Genomic DNA, 25,907 nt, shown 5'->3' on the forward strand with positions numbered 1-25,907 from the left:
TATCTGGGTTGAATGATGAAGCATCAAAGAAGCGCCAAACGATCCGCTCGATGATATAATGGAATTGCTTGTTGCCTGAATGCTTTCAGGCGTACGCTGCATTGCTACCTACGAGAATGTATTAGGAGTGTAATGTACAGTAATCAATTGTAAGGACACGTAACCAGACTACGCCTCTGACTCGAGATTTTTAGAAGCTTAGTGCACGCCACTTCCCGCCCGTTTGGACGCTTCACTCAAACAATGTTTCATTGTGCATGATGACACTTCAAGTGTTGTTTACTATAGTTGCATATGATGCGATAATAATCCACTGACTGACAAGTTACAACTGCTGACATATTCAGTCCTAGGGTGTCATCAGAAATCCTGGCTCGCCTATCTTAGCGTCGATCTCATAGTAGCATCAACTCAACTCAACACGTCTCTCTCTTTCTCCTTTAAACACTTCCTTTTCCAACCTTGACGTATAGACTGCCGAATAGCACCCCACCCAAGCAAACATGAGTCTCCAATATCCTCCTGTGATCATGGCCACTATTCAAAGTGCTGCTCTGGGTGGCATCGCCAATGTCTTAGCTCAAGTCATTACAGCCTATAGAGCTGGGGTAAGTTGACATATTCATCCACCGTATTATCTCTTCGCTCTGTTTGGGTACTTACTTGTTTTTTTCTCATAGACAGATGTCGTTATAGATTGGGTTCCTGTGTTCCAGTTCCTACTATTCAACATTATCTGCACACCGCCCAACTTCTACTGGTAAGCCTCCATCTTGATTACCTCAGAATCTCACTGACATTTCACTAGGCAAGATTTTCTTGAATCAACGTTCCCAGCACACCCTGAGGAACCCTCTAAGCCTAAGGATTCAAAAAGCGCCAAAAAGACTCAGCCCAAGCTCTCAGTCCGCAACACCCTCATCAAGTTCACCCTCGACCAGACCATTGGCGCCGCTGCGAACACGCTTCTCTTTAGTACTTATGTTCATGCCCTTCGATTTGCCATCAAGGATGCCCCCGTCATCACTAGTCTTCCTAAGGCCGTTACTTACTGGACTTCCCCGCGTACCATTGACTTTAGCCTGGTCAACTGGACTGCGGTCTGGGAGGCTGCCAAGGCCGACTTTGCTCCTCTCATCTATGCTGGTTGGAAGCTCTGGCCCGCTGTGAGCATCGTCAACTTTGCTGCTATCAAAACTGTTGAGGGACGCAACCTTGTGGGCGCCCTGGCCGGTGTTGCTTGGGGGGTTTATATGAGCCTCATTGCTGCACAGTAAATCATTTGCAGAAATTGATGTCTGGTTAAATTGAGAGGCTTTCATCTGAACGATGAGTTTATGTGTATGCTTCACAGCCTCTAAACCGAGCAAGGCTTTTCCTTGATTTAAATATGGGAAAATATTTGTGGGTGTTGGAGAGAAAGGTTCAAGAGAGGAAATGTTTCTACTTATTCTTTTGATCGCTATCTGTATCGCTTGCATGTTAAATATCCCAGCCATGATACCGGAAAGCTATAGACAGCCCAACGAAAGTGTTGCTTAAACCAAATCTCCGCCAACGGCCAAACGGGTTTTAAGTAAAGGAAAGGCGACTGCCTTCTGAGCCCTCGGGTGGTCCTAGAGGCCGCGAAAACTATTCTGGATCTGGTGCTGTGGCAGGGATACCGTTCTCCACGAAAAGACTGTCGGCAGCATTGTACAAGTACATGAGCCATGGCCTCATTTCCCAATGTGAATCCTCATCATGGCCGAGACGCAACATGACACAAGCGAAGTTGTAAATAGTGGCAAGGATCCATCTCACTTCTTTGGGCAAGTGTGGGCGGGCTTGTTCGGTGCACGACCAGTTGCGGGCTTCACTGAAAACGAGATCGCCAGTTTCGATGGGAGACAGAGACTCGCCGAGGTTGTGCAAATTGATGTTCCGGGAACATGGCTGGTACGCCTCAACGCCATCGAAAGTTATGAATTTAAGAAGAAACATATTGGGTATACTGTGGGGAATGAGAAAACTTCCTAGTTTTTGGTATGTTTCATCATGGCGAGGTACCGCGTACTGTATGTTCTTATCGTCAAAAGTACCGGGGTTTCGCAGGTCCGAAATGAGAAGAATTTGTTCTTGAGTAGCATTGATCTCGTCAAGGAGTGCTTCAAGATCGTCTTCGGCATGCTGCACGAATTCGTAAATGACGTCGGAGTGTTGCGTAGTAGGGACATCATGCCAATGAGCCCATACAGCATATTTATGTTTATGAAAGAAGATAACTGCGCACTCCCCACACCAAGGTTGATCAACAACGGATACAGAGGTGATGATAGAATGGTAACGCCGGTGAACGGGACAGTGATACTATGTTTGCCCTGCAATCAAAGGATATTCATGAGATTGGAGATTGAAGGTCGCCCCTCTAGGCACTCTGGGCGAGGTGAAGCAAATGCACATTGTTGAAAGTTGTGAGCGAAAGAGCCGTGTTTAAGCATGTGAGTAATGCTTATGGAGAAGTGATGAAGTGTGTAAGAAATAGAAGTCACACAGGGCTAAATGTTGGGTCAGATCTATCTAAACCATTCACAAGGAAGTCATGACCCAAGAACCAGGCTCCTGGGTCGAGCAAGCCACACAGAAGCTCAGATTGAAATGGTACCTACCAAATCTAGCATTTCGAATTAAATCTGCCAATGGCTTATGCAATGGTAGCCTCCACCAACACAAGCACTTACAGGAGTACGGCAAACTGTGGTTGAATTTTAGTCAGTCCGTTACAGTGCTACTTACCGACAGCGCGGGAGATGCGCAAGCCTCCGAACAGCAACCAAACTCAAAAAGGCAGAAAAACTAGAGAAAGTGACATCTGTCCATCGACAGTTGGTGCCCGTGAGCTAGTAAACTCAATCGTTAGTTTCCATTAGACTGGACTAGATACTGTACCTGCTACCCAACTTACATGACAGGGGTGTATCCCACCCGAGATCTGTCGGCTTTAGACGACTCAACAGATCCTTCAATTGGCATGTAAAAGGTGTCAGTCGAATATCTAGATAATCGTCTCTTTTCCCTTTTCCTTTTCCCTTCCCCCCCTACCCCCCCCGCATAGCCTTCCGTTTCTACTTGGAAAGTAACCGAAAACTAGGAACGGCCAACGCTCGCTGGCTGTCAAACTACCTTTTGCTTTTGTAGCGCCCAAGGCTAAGCTTTACCGAGTATCTTGTAGCCTGCATAAGTTTCATGCCGTTATTCGGTGGAAAGTATGGAACTGAATAGGCAAAAAATTAGTGCTGCTCTCCCGTAGCCCGCAGCGAATCAAGTATTGTAATTAGCGAGGCGCGTTCAATGGCTACTAACCTACTAGGTAGGTAGGTAGTGAGTAGGTACTAAGGTAATTAGGTGAGACGGCTCATGATTTCCAAGAGTCGCCATGTTTGATAGACACATGAAGGCTTGGAATTGAAACGTGATAGAGGTGTTTAATTAATAACAAACCCAGACTTTCCCTTTCTAATGACTGCGTTCCTAATTCGTACGTTTAAAACGTGACATAGGATCTGGGGGAACTATTCGTTTCACCCAGTGATTGTCAAAATTCGCTCACTTGTCGAAACTTTTCTTCCGAGTCATGGCTTCGCTTTGAAACTTATCTACCTAGGTTGACATAGTGGTACACCCACCACCTAGGGATACGAACATTACCCCAACATTAACAGCTAACATATCGAGGGATGTGCTGTTCTCCTCCTTCCTCTTTCAATAAATGGTATCCGTACTATAGTTACTATAGTCCTGGGTCGCCGGAGCAAATGTTGGCTAGTCACTTCTCCTCAACCTACTGGGTAGCAGAAAAAAATGGCTTCCTAAGTCTTGGGGCATAAAAATAAGTAGTCTAAGAACTATAGCATAAGAGCCATAAAGTGACCTACTAATTTCGTCTCTTATGCTTCCAGCGGTCAATTTTTCTGATACCCTGAGGCCAATCCCCAACCCCCGGCTCTAAGTGATTGATTTCTAGTAACAAGTTCCATGCTCTTGCTGTCTTAGCGCGACTACTAGTCTGTAAGGGATTTATTATGTATCTCAGGTGACGCTTCTATGATGGATGGTTGATATCTTGTCACTAAAGTTTTTTTTTTTCTGTCAGCGGTGCAATACTTTTAGAATCCGATACGGAATCCATCTGACATGCAACGGCAACGAGAAAACATGTATATGACGCGCATAGAGCGGCATTTTCCATAGGTAGAAAATTATGTCATATCAGCAGGAACCTTCCATAGGTGGTACTGGGCTATCAGAAATTCACCGCTGACACTGAAGCAGGTGCTGTACAGTGGAGCCGATGACCTTGGTGGAAAAGCCACGAAATCTTGTCATTCATTACTCATTCGCCCACTGACAGCTTCAAGTCAGGCATGAGGAACTCCACTTACGCACATTCATGGATCACTCCCCCGATCCTAGCCCTGGCACATTCTCTACCTACCTACAGGCCTTTAATGTTAGCAGCGATTCAAATACAACAAACAAGAAGTTGGCTAAACCCACCGATTACAAGGTGAACAAAACACCATCTTTTACCCAGTTAATTCAGTCACTATTATCGATACACGATGGCTTCACTCTCATCCTTGGGCTGAACTGTTCCCACTTACACGTCACCGATCGCGTGCGATTTTGACAGCCCTGATCGTTACACATCTTATAGTCCGTCTCGTCTCGACCCGACTCGACTCAATTCAACATCTTTACGAGTCCCCTCTAGTGCGCGACTGAAATGACGACGCAAGAGACGAGCACTCCTTCGCCTCGCTCTCCATCTTGACCCCAATCTCAAAACGGCTCAAACAACTCACAGCTCCTTTGCCCATCATTAACAGGGTCTCGGCATAATTGACCTGCCCAATGCCGCCGTCAGCTCTTCACAATCTCGGTCTTGTAGACCTCGTCGCCTCTGACCCTCGACCTACATTCGTCGTTGCCTTGCCCGAGCAAGCGTCCTGCATACACGATTCCTCCGCCAAGATACTCTACCGAAACCCTGCGCTGCAAAATTTGCATACTCTCGACCAGTCAATTTCTTTCATTCCTCAAGATGCTTCTCATTCTCCATTCTGGAATTGGATCACAAACCCACCACCTGCGCCGGCCTCTGAAGGCGATGCTGCAGGCCCTGCAATGACAAACACGCAACACTCCTTGCCATACCTCGGCGTCTTCTGGACTCGGAGCATTGTGCTAAGCCAATGGGTGGTCATGAGTGGTAATGAAACTCCACCCTCGTCAGAACCTCCGCGCAAAGTTCGAATAGAAGGAAAACAAGGCGAGGAAACGAGAAAATATCCCCAGAAATCACCATTAGACAATGCCCGATTACCATCCCGAAGAAAATCGGAAAGCAAGACGCCCATGGTCTATCGCGACGAATCAAATCCAGGCCTCATGGTGCCTGTTTCCGACTCTGAGGCAGAGCCGTTCCTTGATGTGGTGCAAAGCGTGGATTGGGAGTCGACATCGCTGGGTCCTATGGCAGACTGGCCGGCTCAGCTGCAATACACATTCAACCAGCTTGTTTCTGATTCGCGACCCGTGGCACTTTACTGGGGGCCCGAATATATCACCGTCTACAATGAAGCATTCTCCAAATACTGCGGCGCACGACATCCTGAACTTCTGGGTCGGCCTGCTACCGAAGCTTGGCCTCAGTTGAAGACTCGGCTCGATGAAATGACAGCCTCACCCATGAAAAGCTATTCCAACGCCGAAGACGAGTCCAAATTCTTTATACCCCAAGCCGACGGAGCTTTTGAAGAGACATATGCCAAGTCTTCTATGGTTCCTATTGTGTACGAAAAGAACTGTCTCGGTATTCAGCATTCGCTACTCGAGATGACTTCGAAACGACTATGGGAACGAAGAATGAAGATGCTTCTCGATCTTGGCGAGGCTCTAGTATCTACAAAAGACGCCAAGTCCTACTGGTCCAGGATGATTGAAGAGTTGGAACGATGGAACCCGGCGTACGACGTTCCCTTAGCCTTCATATACTCGGTAGAGGAGGGCGACGTCGATTCCACATCATCGAAATACGATTGTTCGAAGACTTGCCGGCTTGAGGGTTCTCTTGGTGTGCCACTAGGGCATGCTATTGCACCTTCGGTTCTCAAGCTCAAAGATACAGATGATGGCATGGCATCTATCTTACGACGGTCATTGAATGAGCGCCAACCATTACTTTTACAGACTAAAGATGGTACATTGCCAAAGGATTTGCTTCGCGAATTAGAATGGCGCGGCTTCGGCGACCCTTGCCAAGCGGCCGTTGTCTTACCTGTTCGACCTACAAAGGAAGAGCATGTAATGGGTGTTCTGTTTCTGGGCTTAAATCCCCGACGCCCATACGACAACGACTATCGACAATTCATTTTACTACTAAACCAGAAGCTCACAAGCTCTTTGGCTTCAGCAGTCCTTCTGGAAGAAGAGGCACGCCGGCGGCGCAATATTACTGAGCAGGCCGCCTATGACAATGCCATGCTCACACAACGGCTGGAATACCAGACCAAAGAAGCCGAGAGATCAATGAAAACTTTCACTGCGGTGGCAGAGTTTATCCCTGTAGGGATGTGCTTTGTAGATAACCAGGGTAACATCACGTTTGCCAACGACGCTTGGCATCGCATTACTGGATATCCCAAAGGCCCGATCGCACAGGGCGCGTTGCTCGAATCAGTTCTCGAAGAGGACAAGGAGAAAGTTATGCAAGCATACAAAGATGTCAAAGAGCTCGACACAGTCACTTTTGAGTACCGTATAGCTCGGACCGAGAACACGACAGAACCGCCAAGTTTCAGATCCTCTGCCGGACCATTACCTGTAATGGATGAAGGAGTCTCGCGCCATATTTTAGCTTCTACTAAAGCCGAACGAGCACCAGACGGCAGCGTCATCCGAATTCTCACTTGCCTGACTGATGTGACAGTGCAAAAAGATACTGCCGAGGAAGCCGTAAGACGAGCGCAAGAAGCGGAGAACCTCAAGCGGCTTGCCGAATTTGCTACGGTTGGAATGTACGATGTCAGCATGGATGGGAGACTTCTTAGTGCAAACAACCTTTTCTGGGAATTAACGGCTTTGGAGAAAGTTGACCTCACCAAAGTAGACGTGCGCCCCTGGCCAGAATGTGTTGTCGAGGAGGACCTTCATATTCTTCAGGAAAGCCTCGACAAACTGATAGAGTCCGGGCGCACTGAAACGGCCGAATTCCGCCTCCGTAATGGCTGGGTCAGCGAAGATGGCAATGGCAATACGTCTGTCGCTCCCAGATGGGTTCTTGCTACTTTCATGCCAGTCAAGAGTTCAGACGGAGTGATCCAGTCTTTCACAGGCTGTTTGAGCGATGTTTCGGTACAGAAATGGCAACTGGAACAAGAGAAACTCCGCAAAGAAGAGGCTATCGAATCCAAACGACAGCAGGAGAACTTTATTGACATGACCTCGCACGAGATGCGGAACCCATTGAGCGCTATACTTCACTGCACTGACGCCATTATCGCCTCCCTTGCGAGAGTACAGGACATTAGTGACAACTCTGCTCCTCTTACGCCAACACGGAACGGTACCAGCGGCGAAGGAAGAAGGATAGGGGAACGATCGGCCGAAGAAAGAAAGCTTCTGGAAGACAGCATCGAGAATGCAGAGACTATTGTGACATGTGCTCAACACCAGAAACGCATTGTCGATGATATCCTTACCATGTCCAAACTCGACTCAAAATTACTTGCCGTTACTCCTTGCACGGTAGACCCGATCCAAATTGTCAATGGGGCGCTCAAGATGTTCGAAGTGGAGGCTCGCCGTGTCGATATTGAGCTGACTTCATATGTCGATAAGTCGTACAGGGATCTCGCTTACGACTATCTCGATCTTGACCCAAGCAGGGTCCAGCAAGTCCTCATCAATCTTCTTACGAATGCCTTGAAGTTTACTAAATCCGGTACCACGCGCAACGTCACCCTCGGCGTTAAAGGATCATTGACACCGCCAGGAGAAGACATGACAGCTGTCCAATTCATTCCTCGATTCTGTGATGTGTCGGAAGAATACGACCAGCCAGCACTCAAAGAACGGACTAAGGCTGTGTATCTATTGTTCGAGGTCAAGGACACCGGCCAAGGGTTAACGGCGGAAGAGATGGGCAGCCTATTCAACAAATTTGTCCAAGCCAGCGCCAAGACACATACTAAATACGGAGGCTCTGGCCTTGGGTTGTTCATATCGCGCCGGTTGACGGAGCTTCAAAACGGAGCGATCGGTGTTTTGAGTCAACCTGGCGTGGGTTCGACTTTTGCATTCTACATTGAGGCATATGTTCCGAGCGAAGCCTCCAGGAACGGAGCACTGGCTGCTGCCGCTGCGGCCAGGCTAATCACGGGTGGCAGTGATGTCGACTCGGCTGATGACAAGCAAAACTGCCGCGACATTCGCCTACAAAAACATCAGAATCCGGGAGGAAACGTTCGACTAGATGGGATCCTTGTTGTCGAAGACAATCTCATCAATCAGCAGATCACAAGACGGGGATTGACAGATCGGGGCTTCATGGCCGATGTCGCGAATCATGGAGTCGAAGCTCTCGAGATACTGAGAAGGCGCCAGAGTACTGTTCCAGAACTTGGTCTCAATGGGGTCGCTGGTCGTTCAGGGAGGAGCAATACACATTCGCTTCCCATTGCCATTAATCTTGTGTTAATGGATATCGAGATGCCTGTCCAGGACGGCTTAACGTGCACACGAATAATTCGTGAATTAGAAGCGGAGGGAGAGATCTTTTGTGCATCAGGCGGCCGGATGCCAATCATCGCAGTCACAGCCAACGCCCGGCCCGAGCAAGTTATGGAAGCCAAACAAGCTGGGTGTGATGATGTGATGGTAAAACCATACAGGATCCCGGAGCTCATTGAAAAGATGCAGGTAGTTGTGCGACGAATGGGAGGGCTCAGCCCAAACTCCCCAGTAAGGTAACGAATATCATATAGAAGGACTGGAAAACAGCAACGGTCCTGTTTAAGACGAGGATGAGCTGGCTGGCTGATGTTGGCATGGGCTAAGGAATATAGACAGACGGCAGATGGATATCCGAGCATGATGCCGTCCATCCCAGATTGTCTGGGGCAGAGCCATAAAAGCAATGGTTTTCGTCAATGTACAGGGGTTGACTAAACAATAACACGCGGCATAAGGAAGGAGTTTTGGCTCTTGCTTGCATAGGGTTACGGAACGGAGTTTCAGACTGGCCTCGACATTTGAGGTCACAATAGGATAGCGTTAACGGCTGGCCATGTGAAGCGATGGGCTTTCAATGGCCTCTTAGGATAGAACAAAGGAAATAAATCATCATATTCAAAGCTTGATTACCCTGATCAATGATTTGTTCGTGAGTTTCTTTATCTCTGAGCTTTGGATCATACCCATCGGGCTGATAGACTGTAGCTAGACGAGACTAGTCTAGAGAGAGTTATGAATGACATGACGGGTACGGTACTTTATTGATGAATCGTGACATCATTGGCTCTTTCCCCGGTCTCAAGCTACTGCCCCTCCTCCCCGCAGTCTTGAGAGCTCGCGCCCTCCATTTAATTCCATCAACATCGCCAGCAAAACAATTAACGATTCTGTTTCTGTTTCTGTTTCTGTTTCTGCACATTTCCAGAATTGAGCATGTAGGTTGTAGCATAGTATTCCCTTCCAATTGACGCAGATTTCTCATCATCTCTTCCCCATTTGAAACAGAAATATCGCTAACACATAGCTCACCAGCAACTGCGTGATCAATACCAAATCGCCCATCATGTCGACTATGCCCGCGTCCCACGGCCACAGCGAGGCTTGCTGCAACATACCCCCTGTTGTCACCAAGGGATACGAGGCCAAGGGAACCTACAAGGAGATTGGAGGCTACAAGACCTGTACGAGACCGACATTTGTCACAAAAGGCACCACTAACACGGGCAGATGTTACCGGTCCTGTTGATGCGAAAAAGGCCATCGTCGTGATCTACGACATCTTTGGTTACTTCGAACAAACTCTTCAGGGAGCTGATATCCTCGCTTTCAGTGACGCTCATCAGAAGTACAAGGTCTTTATCCCTGACTGGTTCAAGGGCAGCCCATGCCCCATTGAGATGTGAGAGCAAAGATTGCAATGCTTGTAGAAGCAGGCTAATACCAAAATTTTAGTTACCCACCAGACAATGATGATAAAAAGAAGCAGCTTGGCGAGTTCTTTGAGACCTACCCTCCTCCCAAGGTTGCTGGTCAGGTTTCCGACTACGTCAAGGCTGTCAAGGAGCAGGATTCTTCCATTGAGAAGTTCGGTATCCTTGGTGTAAGTAACTTTGTTAAGACGAGATTATATGGCTGACATGAATCTGAACAGTACTGCTGGGGTGGCAAAGTCGTCGCTCTTAGTGTCAAGGCTGACTCCAATCCCTTCTCCATTGCTGCCCAAATTCACCCTGCCATGGTTGATGCCTCTGACGCTGAGGGCCTCTCTGTCCCTACCATGCTGCTAGCCTCCAAGGAAGAGCCGGAAGAAGAGGTCAAGAAGTTTGAGGACAACCTTAAGGTGGCCAAGCACGTTGAGACCTTCAAAGATCAGATCCATGGCTGGATGGCCGCTCGTGCCGATCTTAGTGACTCCCGTGTTAAAGAGGAGTACGAACGGGGTTACAAGACCGTTGTTGAGTTCTTTGGTAAGAACTTCTAAACGTCAAGGGATGTAACGTATTTATGCATGACCGATGGAAATACCAAATAATCTTTTACAACAATCGGTGATGTAGTCATTTATCATTATTGCTACACTCGTGAAAGTGAAAATTATGAACTGGCCAAATTCTCTCCAAATTCTAATACTTCCTCTAGGTCGAGAGCTTGAAAGTCTTTCAACTCAATAGTCTCTCCGTTGAGCCCATGCCTCACGGCAGTCGATATCATGTATTCCCCTAAAAACGACATGAGTTTCAGGTCCACTCCGTCAACCCTCTTCCCTTTAAGCCAAACCTCCTGGACTTTTCGCACATTTTCAGGCGGGGCAAAGTCTCGCATCTCAAGGTCTTTTAGCCAACTCGCTAGAAGGGCATCTCCTGTCATCTTGACGTAGGCTTCCCTCAAACACCAAAGCGCGTAGAAGTAGCGCAATGCGCGATCCCGCTCGGATATGGGTGTTCCGGGCTCCATGTGCTTCAGTGCTGCAACTTCTTCAGGACCAAAGACATCGGCATGCATATCGACGAAACTCGGCCACCCCTCGTCTGCTAGGTTACGTAGATCGCGATCCCTACGTTCCGATGGACAAACAACATCCACCCCTACAGCAAGTCCCTCGGGAGGGTTGTGGACGGCTAGGAGAACTGCGAGACCAGCCTGATGCGAGATGTTGAAGATGAGTGGCTCATCGCCGCTTGGCGAGATAAACACGGGTTTGGTTCGGGCGTCTCGAGTAGTCTTGGCTTCAGGCCAGGGGACCTGGCAGAAGCGAGATATAACATAGCGCTTAAGAAGTGCAGAAGCGAGAGCAAGCTTGGCGTCGCGAACGTGATAATATCTCAGAACAGAGGCTTGTTCCTCGACAGTGAGAAGGAAAAGAGCACGCGAAGCCTGAGGGGAAGAAATGAGTATCAGGTTCGAGGCTGAGAATGAAACACTTACACTGGTGGTAAGATCTTTAGTTTTGAGGGCTGATGGCCACAGAGGACGAGTGTCGATAACCCATTGGATGACTGTGGGAGAAGACTGGGTCTGACTCATTCTTGATACAATTATTACTTGATTATATATGAGACGCGTCACATTAGCCGGGAAGAATGACCGTTTGAAGTTATGCCTGAGAGTTGACACGAAGCTTGTGAAGTCATCGAGTAGGTGAAGGGAAAAACATGAGACAAAGTGAGACTCGGAAGCCGAACAAGACGAAACCCGGGATGTCGGAGGTGGGGTCTTTTGAACGGCCCGACCGAAACACGGGCCGGAGGGTAAACGGGAATTATAGGAATCGAGGTCAAGTATAAAGATGGCCAACAAGATGTCATCTTGGAGAATTTTGAACTTTTAGAGTAGGTTCTTTCCTTTTATTTACTTTAGAGGACCGCTTTTGCAGTCGAGTCTGGGACGAGATTCCTGCTGCTCCTATTCTCCTCGACAAAACCACCGCATTGTAAGCTTGTTTAAATCTGTACAGCTTACTATGTCCAAGAGGACTTCTATTCACTTTACTCAATTATTCTTCGACTTTAACTTCTACCTTTACTTTACTCAATCTTCTTTGTTTTGTTCTGCTTACGCCTGAGTTGTTTTCGCTCTGGTCATAGCAACGACACCTATCTTATGGCTCAAGCCAAGCGAGATATATTGCCAATCGAAGGGCCGTCCTGCACCAAATCACCACCCATGTTGTTTAGTCCAATAATCCAATACGCACAAAACAACACTGGTAGACAAGCCAACGCCAAAGGCACCCCCCTCACGTGCAACAATCTCGATTTTTACTATTCGCCCGCCCATCTTAACGCCGACTGTTGGGCACAACACACAACCCAGATGAAACCCAGACCGGAGCAGAGACTTTTCCCCTCTACAGCCCTACTGGGTGGATGGACCGACCCCTGCTGAGAGTCTGAACCTTTACGTGGTGCAGGGGATTGGCGGAGCGTTGGTGGTGGCCAATGTTCCCAACTAATACAGACTCGAGGAGAGTTCTTTTTCTCACTCCTCTTCCTCTCTTTTTTGGTCTTCTTACGAAGAATGAGGATCAGACGAAGATGTGGATATGGATATGGATATGGATACAGTGACACTTGAGATAATGATTAATATTTCCAGTTGTGAAGCAGTCCAGATTTTAATATTAATGTTAATGATAATGCCAAACAAAACCGTACTTGCAATTCGAATGTGAAATCTAGCCTGGTTGGCATACAGCATTGAACTGATGTACTTTGTTCTGTTGCGCCAAGTGATGTCTATTTTTCTCTTCTTTTGCTCAAACCTCATTGCTTATGATCTCTTTTCCAAAAGTCTACTCCGAATTGCTCTCTTCTTCGGCATCAACTGAGAGCATAAAGACACGATGCTGCTCCTTTCCATCACCCTTCTTCTCTTCCTTTTTCTTCTCGTCTTCTTTCTCCTTCTTGTCGTCCTTGGTAAGATCGACAACGCCATCCTCGAGTTTGCCGATTGTCTTGACAGCGTTGCCATGGCCATCCAGGTCAACAACCACGTCAATAACATCAAGGCTTCCGTCCTCAGTGTACTTCCACATCTGCTTGATTTCACCACGGGCCAAGCCCGTCAACCACAGCGAACCCAGAACGCCAGGAACGAGGTACAAGAGTGCAGGCTGGCCGCGTTTAAATACCAAAAGCATGGCCAAGGTAACGCACATTCCAAGGAGATACCCAGTGACAGAAGCGTAGAAGTAGGTCTTGCGGAAACGTGTAGCTGCCAGGTCTTGGGGCACCTGCTTAGACCCAGAGAGGAATAAAGCTCCACGAGTCCAAAAGTTGTCTCCCCAGTTGCCCTTCACGTTGACGTACTTGGCCTTGACCTCCTTGTGCTTAGTTTCGCTTTTCATGACAAGAGCTCCTGAGGATGGGTCCTTTTCGATAAGCTTCAAGTCGGTGCTTTCGTACTTTATCTTGCCCCCGTAATGAAGCCAGAGGTCAAATCGGAGGGCTAGAGCCATCACCATGCCTGGAATAACGATGTCACCGAGACCAAGGATACTCTTGCGCTCCGCAGCCTGGAAAGTGAGTTTGATGGGTACGTCCAGTTTGGTTGCGACGGTGACCATGTATGGGCTAGAAACCGTTAGTAACATGCTTAATCTGAGAGGTCGGACAGCCAACTCACGTATAAAAGACCATTATTATATCGTAGAAGAACAGACCAACAAGGATCAGAGTGCTGGTCAAGAAGTCTGTTGGGGAGATCAGAAGCAGTGAGCCATAGCACATGGCGTAGCCGAGTGTGTTGGCCAACAAAGGCGATGTAGTTGAAGAGTAGATGAGCGCTGTAGCCAAGGCCATGACCAAGGATACTACATGAGCAAGCTTGATTCTGCCCTGTTCTTTGCCCATGCCATGGATGAAGAGCTTGACAGTCCAATGTCGGGTGAGAAGACCGCGCAACTCCCATCCTGACTTGCGAATCTTATCTGAGAACGCCAAGCAGGCAAAAATCCCAGGGAAGGGGTTGCCTGTTGTCGAAACATCTGCTGTCGGGTTACCTGCATCATCACAGACTTGGGCAAATCTGATCTTCTGGTTCACTGCCCTCAAACGCCCATCTCGTCCCCGCCAGTATCGTGGGAACACCAGGCTTGTAACCACTTCGATCCCATGAGAATAGATAGACACCAAACTGGCAATAGACATGGTAGACATGTACCATCTTAGAATCTTGTTGAGAATGTCGGGGTCCTGGAGCCACTGGATCAGGTAGTACAAGCCAACGAGGACAACACCAGCCATGAGCGGGAAAATGATGGCATCTGATGGCTCCAATCCCTGAGCAAATCGCTCCTCATCTTCATCTTCATCACCTGCCTTCTTCTTCTTCGCAGGTGCTGCAGAGGGAGGTCGGCGAAGAGCAGCGTGAGCACCGAGATAGATGATGCCGACGGCGCTGAGTACAAGTCTAAGCTCAAGCATGAGAAAGCTTTGATCTTGAAGGTACGAGAAAACCGATAGCCAATTCTGTCCCGTTCCTATGGTAGAGTTCAAGGTATCGAAAGAGCCCTCGAGCGTGGCCGTATCTGTAGCGTTTTCAGCCATTTTGGGCTTGGCTTGTAATTGTCTTGGTGATGTTGTAGGAGAGCAACGTGTTCTGAGTTTGTAGGTATCCGCAGACTATAACATTTCAGCGAAAGCGAACGCAATATTGAATAGCTTTATGCAGTGTTGTTTGGCTCTAATATAGTTTTACGGTAATATAAACAAAAAGAATTAACTGCCTTAAAGAAGAATTAACGAAATTATCTCCATGCAGTGTTTATTTTATTGAATGACGTTGACTGAAAGAACTGACATGCAATAAACCTGAAGCTGAGATGCGCTACTAATTAGGGATTGGTCCGCTGCAAATATCCGCTTCCAACGACCAATCGTTAGGTGATAGCCACTAAAGCCACCAGGAACAATGTCAGAAAATGCGACAGCCTTATCCTCATGCCCCTCCATCATAAAATATTCCATCCTTTCACCTCTCTTTGATACAGCAGCAAGCAATCATGACAACAAATATAGTGCTAGAAACCACAATGGTACGTCCCCTAAAACCTCCAATTATAAAAGCGACACTAACCAACTAACTGCAGGGTTCGCTCATTCTTGAGCTGTACACCTCGCACGCCCCAAAGACCTGCAACAATTTCACCACCCTCGTCCGTCGCGGCTACTATGACAACACCATCTTCCACCGCATCATCCCCAACTTCATGGTTCAGGGTGGCGATCCTACGGGGACCGGTCGCGGAGGAAGCTCCATCTTTGGCGAGAAATTCGAGGACGAGATCGATCCGGGTCTGAAGCACACGGGCGCCGGCATCTTGAGCATGGCCAACGCGGGCCCAAACACGAATGGGTCGCAGTTCTTTGTCACGCTTGCGCCTACGCCTTGGCTCGATGGCAAACATACCATCTTTGGCAGGGTTAAGTCTGGAATGGGTACCATTAAGAGGATGGGTCTAGTCAAGACTGGTCCTGAAGACAGACCAATTGAGGAAGTCAAGATTGTCAAGGCGCGTGTTGTGGAAGAGGAGGAGCAGATCTAGTTGAAAAGCGAAGAGGAGTCAGGGATTAGACAAATTCTTTGCATAGGTACATGGCGTTTAGGAGCACTGACAAGATATCTTACATGTCACACGAGCAAATATCACATTCAAGATTACACACATATTCTGAAAGTATCAATTGTTATACTTGGTACGCCAATAACGCCCCGGTCCCTTTTCCGTGGATGCTGTAAATATCCGGTCCCGGTCATCCTAGCCAACCAGCCCGCCGTGCCAATGCAATGTTGATGAGAATAATACAAGTGAAAAAAAGGGCCACGACAAGTAAGTGCCTCCTTGGTCGCGTAACGTATTGCCTGCCTCTATGTATCCAACCATAAATGTATGCTGATCGGTGTGGCCATCAGAGCGTTGGAAATGCAGCTTTTATGTGACGCCATTGTAGCCATGATGCACCTGACAAGATGCGATTAAGCCCAAACCCGTTGAGCAAAGGCTTACTGGGGTGGAGATGAAAGGGTGTCGGAAGATTCTGATTCCCCGGTAGCTTCCCTGATGAGATTGGATTTTGGCTTGGGTGAGCCCAGCTGAGGTTTATTCATCTTGAGCTTCTTGACAGGACTGATTCCCTTAGACACGGCCTTTTTAGGGGCCACTTCAACCGAGTCGCCATTAGTGTAGTCGGCTTTTTGTTCTTGACTTAATGACGAAAGGCTCTTGGGTTTGTCTTTCTTAAAGCTCGGCTTTGTCTTCAGAATTACCTTTTTCGTGACCGAGGACGTAGGCTTGATCTTCTTCTTCTTGTGGCTATTCTCGGAATCCTCATCATCATCGCTGGCGTCGCGCTTCTTTGGACTGGTGGCGCGAGAACCCGGTGCGGGTGTCGCCTTTTGCGACGATGGAGGCGTAGGGTCGTTCTGCGATCCGCCGTTGCTCAACTTCTGCGCCGCGGCTCTACTGGCATTGCGCCCACTATTGCCAATACACGAGCCCATGTGGTTATTGAGTCGAGTAACGAGAATACAACGCTTGCACTTGCTGCAAGTGGCTGAGGGAAAGGAGAGCACGTTGGGCGGTCGCTGTTCGGGCGTGGGAGAGTCGGTGTTGTTCTTCTCCATGTCCTTCTTCTTCTTGCCTCGGCCAGGACCCGGACCAACCCAACTCTGCCCATAGATGTCGCATCCTGGCTTGTCGATATAGGGATGTTTTTTGCAATAGATTATGCTGGGATCGGGCTTCTTGGCGCCTTTTCCGTCAGTGGGATAGAGGAGTCGAGGCAAATGACATCGGGGGCAGAGGATCTCGGCGGTGGTCTTGAGTGGATTGCCCTTGAGCAACACTTTTCCGTCCTCATAGATGGCAGCGTCCGTCTCTATCCGCACATCAGGTTTACTGTCGAGTGTGTTGGCATCGGACGCGTCGGAAGCCAGTTTCTCGATTCGAATCGCAGCTGTAGTAGCTCTGGCAGTCTTCTCTTCGCGATGCGTCTTCATCAAGAGATCGCTCAGAACGTTGTAAAGCACATCGTCTAATACAGCATGTGCCTATGCAGCGTCAATTAGCGATTAGTTGGGAGATAGAATTGTTGATGGGCGATGAGCGAAAAGCTTGATGCGAAGTCGCTGCGATAGGGGGCGCAGAGAGAGGAGGACATGATGGCGCTCGCGAGTGACGTTGTGGTGAGGATCGCATTGCATCGCAGGGAGGTTGCTAAGCAAGCAAAGAGGCGACGAGAGTAAATAACTTACCAGCTTATCCATAGGCGAAGCATCGTCACCGGCGCTTATGACGCCTGCCCTACCTGTACCAGCATTCATGATGTCGCCGGGTGTCCTGAATCCGAGCCAGGGCCGACGAGTTTTTGTACAGTAAAGCAAAGCGGAGGGTGTGTAACTGAAATCGTGTGATGAATGATGCCGAGGAGCGAAACGGCAGCTACCGCACCGTACTGGACTGAACTGAACTGTACCGAACCGGGCGGAGGGGGGTGTGCACGGAATGGAATTACAGGCCAGCCCGGGGTACAGTAGTACTGTGGACTACCTAGGTAGACTAGACTGCTGTGCAGCGCTGTTCCTACGAGAAGGAAATAGCTCGAGTGAAGATAGACTCTGAAAGATAAGTGCGAGAATTAGTTGTAAGAGAGGAGATAGCCCCCAAGTAAGGGTAAGAATGACGAGTGATACTCTGTTTGGTTGGGGTAAAACGATGAAAATCGCAGGAGGGGAAAAAAGCCAACAATGAGGGAGAAGTGAGATGAACAATGAGCAATTGAAGCTCTCTATTCCCCAGTCTCTCTGTCTGTAAGGAGGTGGGTAGTAGTTATTGGCAGTACTGGCACTTAATGCAGCGCAGCGTTTGCGTTTGGGTGGGCGAAGAAAAGAAGGTTGGGTTGAGCGAGAAACCATGGACGAGACCCGCCTAATACTACCCAGGTAAGTGAGAGGTAAGAATTGAGGCTAATCAAGACAAGAGCGACAGACTTTAAAGTGAATTCGCGCAGCGACAAGTGGTGAACCCTAGGTTGATATTATAAGTATTAACAAGGGGTAAATTTGAAGTCTGTTTAGAAGTAAAAGCAGTTAGAAGAGTAAGAAAACTCTGGAGCCTCAAGCGTGTGCCGGTGCACACCAGCACTTACAGCAACTAGCGCCAGCCACTGAATTAAAGCAAAGAGAAAGGGATTTCCTTTGAGAGTTTCGGAAAAGGATTCTAAACAGTTAGACCAGGGGTGTGACTGGCACATGTACGGTATTCTGCCACGGGATAATAGGAACATGTCAAAGTTGTCATTCCTGGCGTATAAAAGTAGTCGTACTTTACTTGAGTTCAATACATGTGGTTGACGACCAACACGACCGATAAACCTTGCAACATCGATTCAACAGTGAATCGTAAACATTATGGTTCGGATTGCATGAGAAAAGACTCTGAGTCTATCCCCAAAGATAGCACCAAAGCAGGAGTAAGAACATGAGATTTATGATAGATGTAACTGATCCTCAAGACAATTGTTTTATGCCATTATCCGAATGTCCTCCTAAACCCACCATTTCAGCACTTGAATCCCTCCTAAGTTCCTGTGTCTAACACATTCGTTTAGGTATCCATACAGTCGGATCTGACATTTCACAAAGCCCCTTAGAAAAAGTCCACATGTCAAATCGACTTTCAGGGGGCGGGTACCTTGAAAATGCTTCTACTGCAGCTTAGAGGGACCTTGGATTCCTCTCTACGAATGAAGATCGATTTCAATCTAGATCTCTCACGTGGGATTGGCTTCTTCCCATCATCTTGGTTGGGATTTATTGGATGATCCATGCTAGTGTCCCCTACTTACGTACCTTGGCATTAGAGCCTCCCTTTCCAGTTTCGACTAGATTTCTTTTTCAACCCTTTGAATACCTCCTACGAAACCATAACTCCATTCTGTTCCTGATCAACCTACCCTTTACGGTTTACTTAACTCGGGCGGATCATTGTCTCGCTTACCCCAGCCTTTCGCTTTCCTTACCGCAAATCTCTCTAACTTAAATTATTCGATTCTATATCCTTCCTCCCTTCCTTCGACAACCTAGGTACCGAGTCCGTTTATATACAAACATACCTACCTCTCAAAGACACACACACATATATACATACATCGCAATCATGTCGCTTCCGTCTACCAAACCCTCTCAAACTTCTATTCGATCCTTCTTCTCGTCAAAGGTGCCTAACTATGCGCCTCCTCCTTCTCAAACGGCCGCCAAAGTTCCTCCTCCTCCTCCCCCTCCGTCAGCAGCTACTATCACCCCACTAACCACGGACCCGACCTCAACCTCTGGGTTCGAAATTCCACCTCTACCGACCTCCCTTCCTCAAGAAGCGATAATCCGACCCGTCACGGGCGACGACGTCAACGCTTTACGTCGCATCAACGCCCTCCTACTGCCCGTCAGCTACCCTGACAACTTCTACCAGCGTGCCGTAGATCCCTCTGCCTCTGGTCGATTCTCTCGAGTCATTACATGGGCCCATGACGGTGCTGATGCCAAGGTTATCGGTGGTGTTGTCTGTCGAGTCGAGCCGCTTCTCGATCCCAACACTCCAGGCGATGTTCCTCACAACCTATACATCCAGTCATTATGCCTCCTTTCGCCATACCGATCGCTCGGGCTCGTGAACGCCGCTGTGGATAACATTGTTGCCACTGCTGTTTCAGACCCCAATTTAAATGTGACGGCTGTCACGGCTCATGTCTGGACCGAGAATGAGGAAGGAATGAAGTGGTACGAAGGCAGAGGCTTCAAGCGCGAGAACAAACCCATCCAAGGTTACTATCTCAAGCTCCGCCCGAATTCCGCGTGGCTAGTCAGTCGTCCCACAGGTGCTTCTGTTCGAAACTTGATTCCTACTTCCTCCTCAGCATCCTCAAGCTCTGTCGCTGCCAGCGCAACTGTTGCTGTCGCCAATATGGAACCAGCCGCCGGCCCTCCCAAGAATGGCGTCTCACGACCTCCGATGCCATCTTCTGCACGATCCTACCAGAACCAAGGACCCGAAAGGGAGTGGAACGATCTGCCTGATGATATGGCAAGCAGTCGACTCGCGCCACCGCCCCGCGGAGCTTCAGGGGGTACTGGTTCTGGTGCAAGCTCTAGGAGTAGTTCTGCTGCACGGAAGAAGAGGGATCGTTCCTATCCTGCTGCAGCTTTCGGAAGCTAGAGAATAGACTAGGATAACAACTGGTATAAACTGTTCTTTAAGAGGACAGGTATGCTTTATGATAGTATACGATTTAATGGTCAGGGTAGAATAAATGTCTTGAAGGAGAAAGAGCCGGGTTTATACATACTATATAGTAATACAAGAGTGATCATAAAGGCAATAAAAGGTATTGGACATCATCAAATTATATCGTTAAAAACACTGGTTGCCTCGTACATATATATACAGCTTTTAAATGTGGTTGAGCGCAAAGATAAAAATATTGAAGACATAAGACGCCAAAGGTCCCAAAAACGAACATGAACGCATCTCCTCCGATGCTCATATATACATGATAAATGTTGTCCCAGGTCATCAGAAAGAACTCCAAAGCATGAATTCAATGGAAATAACGGTTGGTGTTGTTTTATCGGCGCTTGCTGTACCATAGGGCTGCTAGCGCAAGGATACCAACGACGCCACCAGCTAATAGGGCTTGGTTGGAGAGGGGTGATGATTCAACTATTCAAGGTTAGCAGATGTTGCTTTAAAGGAGCCATTATCGGTGACTCGGGGTTAGGAGTGGAACGTACGGAATGGATCAGAAGACTTGCGAGCGCGGTTGGACTCGGATCTCAGGTCGGTAAGGTAATCCTCGGGCTTCTCCCTGCTGGCAGCCACGAGGGCAATAAGGGCAGCTCCGACACCACTACCATCCTTAGCGATACCGATTCGGATCTTCTCGGCACCCTTAGGACCAATTCCGTCGACGGAAGCGAGGGCCTCATAGATCATGTCGCGGAAGAAGGGGTAGTGCTCAACAAGACTACCGTCAACGCCAATATCGATAACTTCCTCGTTGATATCGTTGAGCTTTCCAGAGTTGATGGCGATAGCACCAATGGCGACAGCTGACAATCGAGCGGCACGGCGACCGACGGCATTGGAAATGGCCTTGAAAGCCTGGGCATCCTCCAGCGAAGGAGTGTAGACGCTGAGCAAGTTCTCGAGCTCCTGGCGAAGAGTTGACAGCTCAGGGGTGTTGTCGGCAGCGGCTACAGACATGATGGCGCTATCAAGTCCCCAGGGCTTGAGGAAACCGGAGGAGGGAGCGATGTTAGTGGTGGTACCCCAGTCGTTGAAGCTTGAGTTGAGATCCTTGAACAGGGCCGAATGTTCGTTGTTGATCAGGTCGACCACTGCCAGTCGTACAATCTCACCCAGGAACATGCCCGATACTCGCTTCTCAAACATCTGGTCACCAGGGTTTACACTGCCAAGATCGAGAGCCTTGTCCCAGGGTGTGGTGGGCAAAACGTTGAGTTGGTTGTCAAAGGAACCCCACTCAGTGTTGACCACCATCTCACCCGTTGACTTGTCATACTCGCCTGTGATGGGCTTCTTGATGTTATCCAGCTTCTCCATGTAAGCACCGTTGGTGCCAGTACCGAAGATAGCACCCAGAACGGAGCGGCTCTTGCCAGTAGAAGTGTAAGATCGGGCCATGAGAGTACCAACGGTGTCGTTCACAAGCGCAGCAACCTTGACGGGAAGGTGAAGGTTATCAATCTCGTTCTGAAGCAGAGCGCAGACGTCCTTGCCTACGGCATCGGGGATATCAAATCCCTTGGTCCATCGAATCAACAGGCCCTTGTTAATGGCAAGCTGCTTGACAGGGAAACTAAAAGTGAAGCCCAGACGGAAAATGTGCTCATCGCGATAACCCGAGGGGGCGCTGGAGGTGTTGCGGCGGCGCAAGTGGGAGTTGAAGTGCTCGGCGTGGTGCTCCTTCAGGAAGATTTCGATCTGCTTGGCGAGGAAAGAGAACAGGTCTGCTGAGGTGCTTGCGACCATGAGATTTTTGGGAATAGCAACCTTGTTGTAAGTGAGGTTGAAGGTGGTGTCGCCATTCAGCATAATGGAGCAGACTCTGAAGTTTGTGCCTCCAAGATCAACAGCTAGGTAAAGGCCCTATCAAGACACAATTAGCTTGGGCAGCTACATGAGCCAATTGTGGGCTGTAACTCACCTTTTCTGTGCCGTTGGGAACGCCGGTGACATAGGTAGGAATTTGCTGGAGACTTGTGCCCTCATTTTGGAGGCCCTCGTCTAGCGGATTGTCAGTATTGAGCTCATTGAGGCTTTAAAGCCAGAATAGGTGAAAATGCGACAAGCATCATAACGTCAAGCTGCAGGAGCATGGCGGCACAGATTGCGCAGATTGATGGAGCAACATACCCATTTGCCTCAAGAATTCTTTCACACTTCTGTTGAGATCATCGTCGGAGAAGTCGAATTGTTCGACGATACGGTTGGATTCGTCGGCGAGAGACATGGTTACTGGTGATAATGTGGGCTGCGTGATTGCGAAGGGGGAGGGAATATAGCAGACAGGTTCGGATGCCGTAGGGATGGTTGGTGGGGGAGGGGAAGAAAAGAGCTGAGGGAGTAAGAGGTGAAGAGTAGGTAGGGGGGAGAAGATGAAGAATTGGAGGAGGGAGGGAAAAGAAATTAAAGCTTTGGTGGTGGACGACAACGAGGTCAAAAGGTTTCTCTGGAACGGAAGTAGGATTTTGAGCTTTGGCTGCTGGAGCTTGGCGTCACCATCAGTAAGGACAAGCTGGGAGAGCTGCTGACGGAACCTGTGTCAGTGGCTGATCAATTACCAATGACGTTCGAGTATGGGGGGTTTAGCCGGGGGGGTCTGGGGCATGGGGCTCTGGGATGCTTGGGGATCATGCCCGGAGTGCTGCGTTACGTGATAGAAGCCTTCATTAGTGATGGAATGGAAGTGAAGTGAGGTGAGTTGAGGTGCATCTGCCCCGTTTCTTCAGCGGATGGGGGCTTTCAGCGCCGAAATGGCCCCAAAATTCAGTGGAGATGTAATACCACGAGCCTCACTCCAAGTATAATATTCTCCTGATCGAGGCGGACTCCCCATGGTTATGAAGCAACCAGTCCAATGGAAGTGTCGCCGGACGGCCGTGGAGAGACCGTCCGAGTGGAGAGATGGTGGAGGCGTGGTCGGTGGTGTTCGGGGTGCGGGGGAGAAAGCTCAGAGAGGCCCCGCTAATACGCCGAACATGGCCGTATCTTGTTTTCATGGAACGTCCTAGTTTTTTTCGGTTTTTTTTTAATTGCTGTACGGATGGATGCATGTCCTTACAATCCCAGATCGGTGTTTTCGTTTCAACTTCTTGGTCGGCGGCATATCCACTGGCATGCCGTCATAAGCCAACTTTGGCCCCAGAAATATCTCGCAAGCGCCTTGGTACGTAAAAACGATGCTATCGTCAAATCTCCCGAGTTCCATCCTCCACTAGTGAGGTTTCGGTCAGGCCATGCATCATTTTTACTCAACCCGACCCAACCCAGACTTATGGGACGGGGAAACCACGGGGCGACAAAAGAAGGGTGTGGGTGAAAGGCGGGATGACGGGGAATGGTACGGAGAGGTGGATGGAATGGTATGATGCCCAGTCAAGGCCAAGCACAGGGAAGCAAAACAATACGGTAATTGGAATAGCAACTCACCACCAGAATCAGCATAATTGCAATGCATGAGACAATGAGCCGCGGCCAAGGGCGCTTCCTCGACCTTGATTCAAGGCTATGTTTATGCCCTTGCGCATGCTGTGCCCCTATTGTCCTGACAATTGCCATCACCAAACCAGGAAGATGCGTGATGACTGTCAAGATGAGGTGTTCCTGATCTGTTATGGTCTCGTGCTTGTCTTAGATCTCCTTGCCCGGAAAAAGCCTTTGGATCCTGTGATCGTCTCGTCGTGAGAAGAACTGACGATAAGATGATTGTAACTCTCCGTGAGCTATTAACAAAGCTCTAGATCACTTTCGTCGGAGTCCGCTCTATCGGGAACTGGTAAACGGGCCGTCTCCTCTGCAATGATGCGCACCAGACCGAAAAGAAAACCCGTCAAATTTGCGAATTCACGACTGTTCCGAGGTATCATGCGAGATTGGGATTTGTTGATCCGGGCGAGTCGCGTGTTTCTCAGTTGAGCTGAATTGGTGTAACGTAACTGGTGGATTTGGCTCCAGCGAAGCGGTTCGTGGCTTGAGCCTCAGAGCCCTAGGGATGCGATGGGCGCCTACCTCTTTCCTATCTGTTTCCGTGGTATATTTTTGAATTGCCGTAACCATTCAAAGTATTCATAATCCGGGTCGATTCGTTGTGCGAGTATAGCAAGTTGATGAGGTTAACCAGAATGGCGGGGGTGAGGAATACATACGTCGATTTTAGGTCTCATCAGTGGCTGGTCATTTTGTTGATTGAATAATTGTAATACGCTTTTTTCCTTGTTTTTGAGATTGTGTCCTTGGCTTAGTACTTGCACAACCGCCGAAGAGAGAAAGTGAGTTTATCTGGGAAGGTTCCATTCATGCTCCTTGACCCATTTCCACGACACCGCTCTTCCTACCTTTTTACATCAAGCAAGGTATGAGGCCTAAACACCACTGGCCTTGCATTTCAACCCTCTTACGGATCCATCTTGATAGCATGATCGTTGTGGCTAGCTACCCGGTGTCGAGGCGTCGAGAGCACCGACGCTATGACACAGTTGGCTTAGAGGCTTAAAGTCTTTGCGAGCATTTCTGTTGTGATATAAGGACTTATCATGACCCAACCGAATAGACCAATTTCCAAGCCAATGTCATGTCATTGCAAGCAATGTAAATCGCATAAGGTGAATTGTATCGTAGGGATGCCACCCGGCGTTACAAAGGTCCCTCATGTCAGACTTCCATGCCATGTATTCCGACCAGACCACTTAGTCCGCAGTCGCTTATATCGATACTGGTCCCATTCAAACAATTGCATCACCGTCCCCACGATCTCCTTGGCTATCGCTTGGCTTACCCGAGCTCAGGGTCCCCAGCTCTTGACAAGGTCTAGGGGTTCCTCACCGAGGGCAGCTCACATCACCTCGGTCTACAGCCAATCATAGAGGCTGACGACTTACAAGAAGACTTCAAAGTTCTATCCAGGTTGAAGATTTGAGAGTTTAGCTAAGCGATAATAGGGTTCAAGGCTTCATCTCACTTATCTATTAACCTTCAGACTAAGCCTGAACTACACGTACCAAGACTTTCACACGACACGACGTGATGTACAGTTAGAGATTGGTTGGGAAACACGGTTTAAGGCGACGTGTATGCTTGACAGCGTAGAGACGGACAGCACACAATCACACGCAGAGCCAAGTAAAGTTTCAAATGGTATCGCACCACCTTCTTTAATTCAATAACTGGTAACAAAAGCATTCTCTGCACACGGCTTCCTCAGAACGCTACCATAAACCCTGCCTGCTTAACTGCCTGTTCTTGTCTTGTCAATGGCTTATTCGCCTACCTGCCTCCTGTAAATATCGACCTTGACGCCTGATAAACACGCATAATAGGGGCATAAGACAACTGC

General features: G+C 48.6%; 10 protein-coding genes across 10 annotated transcripts; 5 read left to right on the forward strand and 5 right to left on the reverse strand.

The window, feature by feature from the left end:
• Window positions 1-503: 503 nt before the first annotated feature.
• On the forward strand, window positions 504-1,277 carry FSST1_009141 (Mpv17/PMP22 family protein; the record flags this gene model as incomplete). Its single annotated transcript, XM_083226088.1, has 3 exons — window positions 504-608; window positions 681-760; window positions 809-1,277. The coding sequence occupies 3 exons, from the start codon at window positions 504-506 to the stop codon at window positions 1,275-1,277; spliced, it is 654 nt and encodes a 217-aa protein (XP_083085102.1).
• A 355-nt stretch (window positions 1,278-1,632) lies between these two features.
• FSST1_009142 (uncharacterized protein) lies at window positions 1,633-1,983 on the reverse strand (the record flags this gene model as incomplete). Its single annotated transcript, XM_083226089.1, has 1 exon — window positions 1,633-1,983. The coding sequence occupies one exon, from the start codon at window positions 1,981-1,983 to the stop codon at window positions 1,633-1,635; it is 351 nt and encodes a 116-aa protein (XP_083085103.1).
• Window positions 1,984-4,893: 2,910 nt separating this feature from the next.
• On the forward strand, window positions 4,894-9,012 carry FSST1_009143 (hybrid sensor histidine kinase/response regulator; the record flags this gene model as incomplete). The annotated part of the gene is made up of 1 exon (XM_083226090.1): window positions 4,894-9,012. One exon carries the CDS (start codon window positions 4,894-4,896, stop codon window positions 9,010-9,012), a length of 4,119 nt encoding a protein of 1,372 aa, XP_083085104.1.
• Window positions 9,013-9,838: 826 nt separating this feature from the next.
• On the forward strand, window positions 9,839-10,756 carry FSST1_009144 (Alpha/Beta hydrolase protein; the record flags this gene model as incomplete). Its single annotated transcript, XM_083226091.1, has 4 exons — window positions 9,839-9,956; window positions 10,003-10,174; window positions 10,228-10,375; window positions 10,427-10,756. The coding sequence occupies 4 exons, from the start codon at window positions 9,839-9,841 to the stop codon at window positions 10,754-10,756; spliced, it is 768 nt and encodes a 255-aa protein (XP_083085105.1).
• A 113-nt stretch (window positions 10,757-10,869) lies between these two features.
• FSST1_009145 (4'-phosphopantetheinyl transferase family protein) lies at window positions 10,870-11,799 on the reverse strand (the record flags this gene model as incomplete). Its single annotated transcript, XM_083226092.1, has 2 exons — window positions 10,870-11,649; window positions 11,701-11,799. 2 exons carry the CDS (start codon window positions 11,797-11,799, stop codon window positions 10,870-10,872), a joined length of 879 nt encoding a protein of 292 aa, XP_083085106.1.
• A 1,267-nt stretch (window positions 11,800-13,066) lies between these two features.
• Window positions 13,067-14,822, reverse strand: FSST1_009146 (aspartic endopeptidase; the record flags this gene model as incomplete). Its single annotated transcript, XM_083226093.1, has 2 exons — window positions 13,067-13,847; window positions 13,900-14,822. 2 exons carry the CDS (start codon window positions 14,820-14,822, stop codon window positions 13,067-13,069), a joined length of 1,704 nt encoding a protein of 567 aa, XP_083085107.1.
• Window positions 14,823-15,277: 455 nt separating this feature from the next.
• Window positions 15,278-15,820, forward strand: FSST1_009147 (cyclophilin-like domain-containing protein; the record flags this gene model as incomplete). The annotated part of the gene is made up of 2 exons (XM_083226094.1): window positions 15,278-15,310; window positions 15,365-15,820. 2 exons carry the CDS (start codon window positions 15,278-15,280, stop codon window positions 15,818-15,820), a joined length of 489 nt encoding a protein of 162 aa, XP_083085108.1.
• A 458-nt stretch (window positions 15,821-16,278) lies between these two features.
• FSST1_009148 (uncharacterized protein) lies at window positions 16,279-17,598 on the reverse strand (the record flags this gene model as incomplete). The annotated part of the gene is made up of 2 exons (XM_083226096.1): window positions 16,279-17,325; window positions 17,530-17,598. 2 exons carry the CDS (start codon window positions 17,596-17,598, stop codon window positions 16,279-16,281), a joined length of 1,116 nt encoding a protein of 371 aa, XP_083085109.1.
• Window positions 17,599-19,432: 1,834 nt separating this feature from the next.
• Window positions 19,433-20,488, forward strand: FSST1_009149 (uncharacterized protein; the record flags this gene model as incomplete). The annotated part of the gene is made up of 1 exon (XM_083226097.1): window positions 19,433-20,488. The coding sequence occupies one exon, from the start codon at window positions 19,433-19,435 to the stop codon at window positions 20,486-20,488; it is 1,056 nt and encodes a 351-aa protein (XP_083085110.1).
• Window positions 20,489-20,897: 409 nt separating this feature from the next.
• On the reverse strand, window positions 20,898-23,287 carry FSST1_009150 (glucokinase; the record flags this gene model as incomplete). Its single annotated transcript, XM_083226098.1, has 5 exons — window positions 20,898-20,992; window positions 21,064-22,441; window positions 22,500-22,579; window positions 22,709-23,112; window positions 23,229-23,287. The coding sequence occupies 5 exons, from the start codon at window positions 23,285-23,287 to the stop codon at window positions 20,898-20,900; spliced, it is 2,016 nt and encodes a 671-aa protein (XP_083085111.1).
• Between the last annotated feature and the right edge of the window lie 2,620 nt (window positions 23,288-25,907).

This window comes from Fusarium sambucinum, chromosome II (assembly GCF_050947815.1).
Source record: "Fusarium sambucinum isolate potato_lamoka chromosome II, whole genome shotgun sequence".
In the NCBI taxonomy this organism is placed as follows: Eukaryota; Fungi; Ascomycota; class Sordariomycetes; order Hypocreales; family Nectriaceae; genus Fusarium; species Fusarium sambucinum.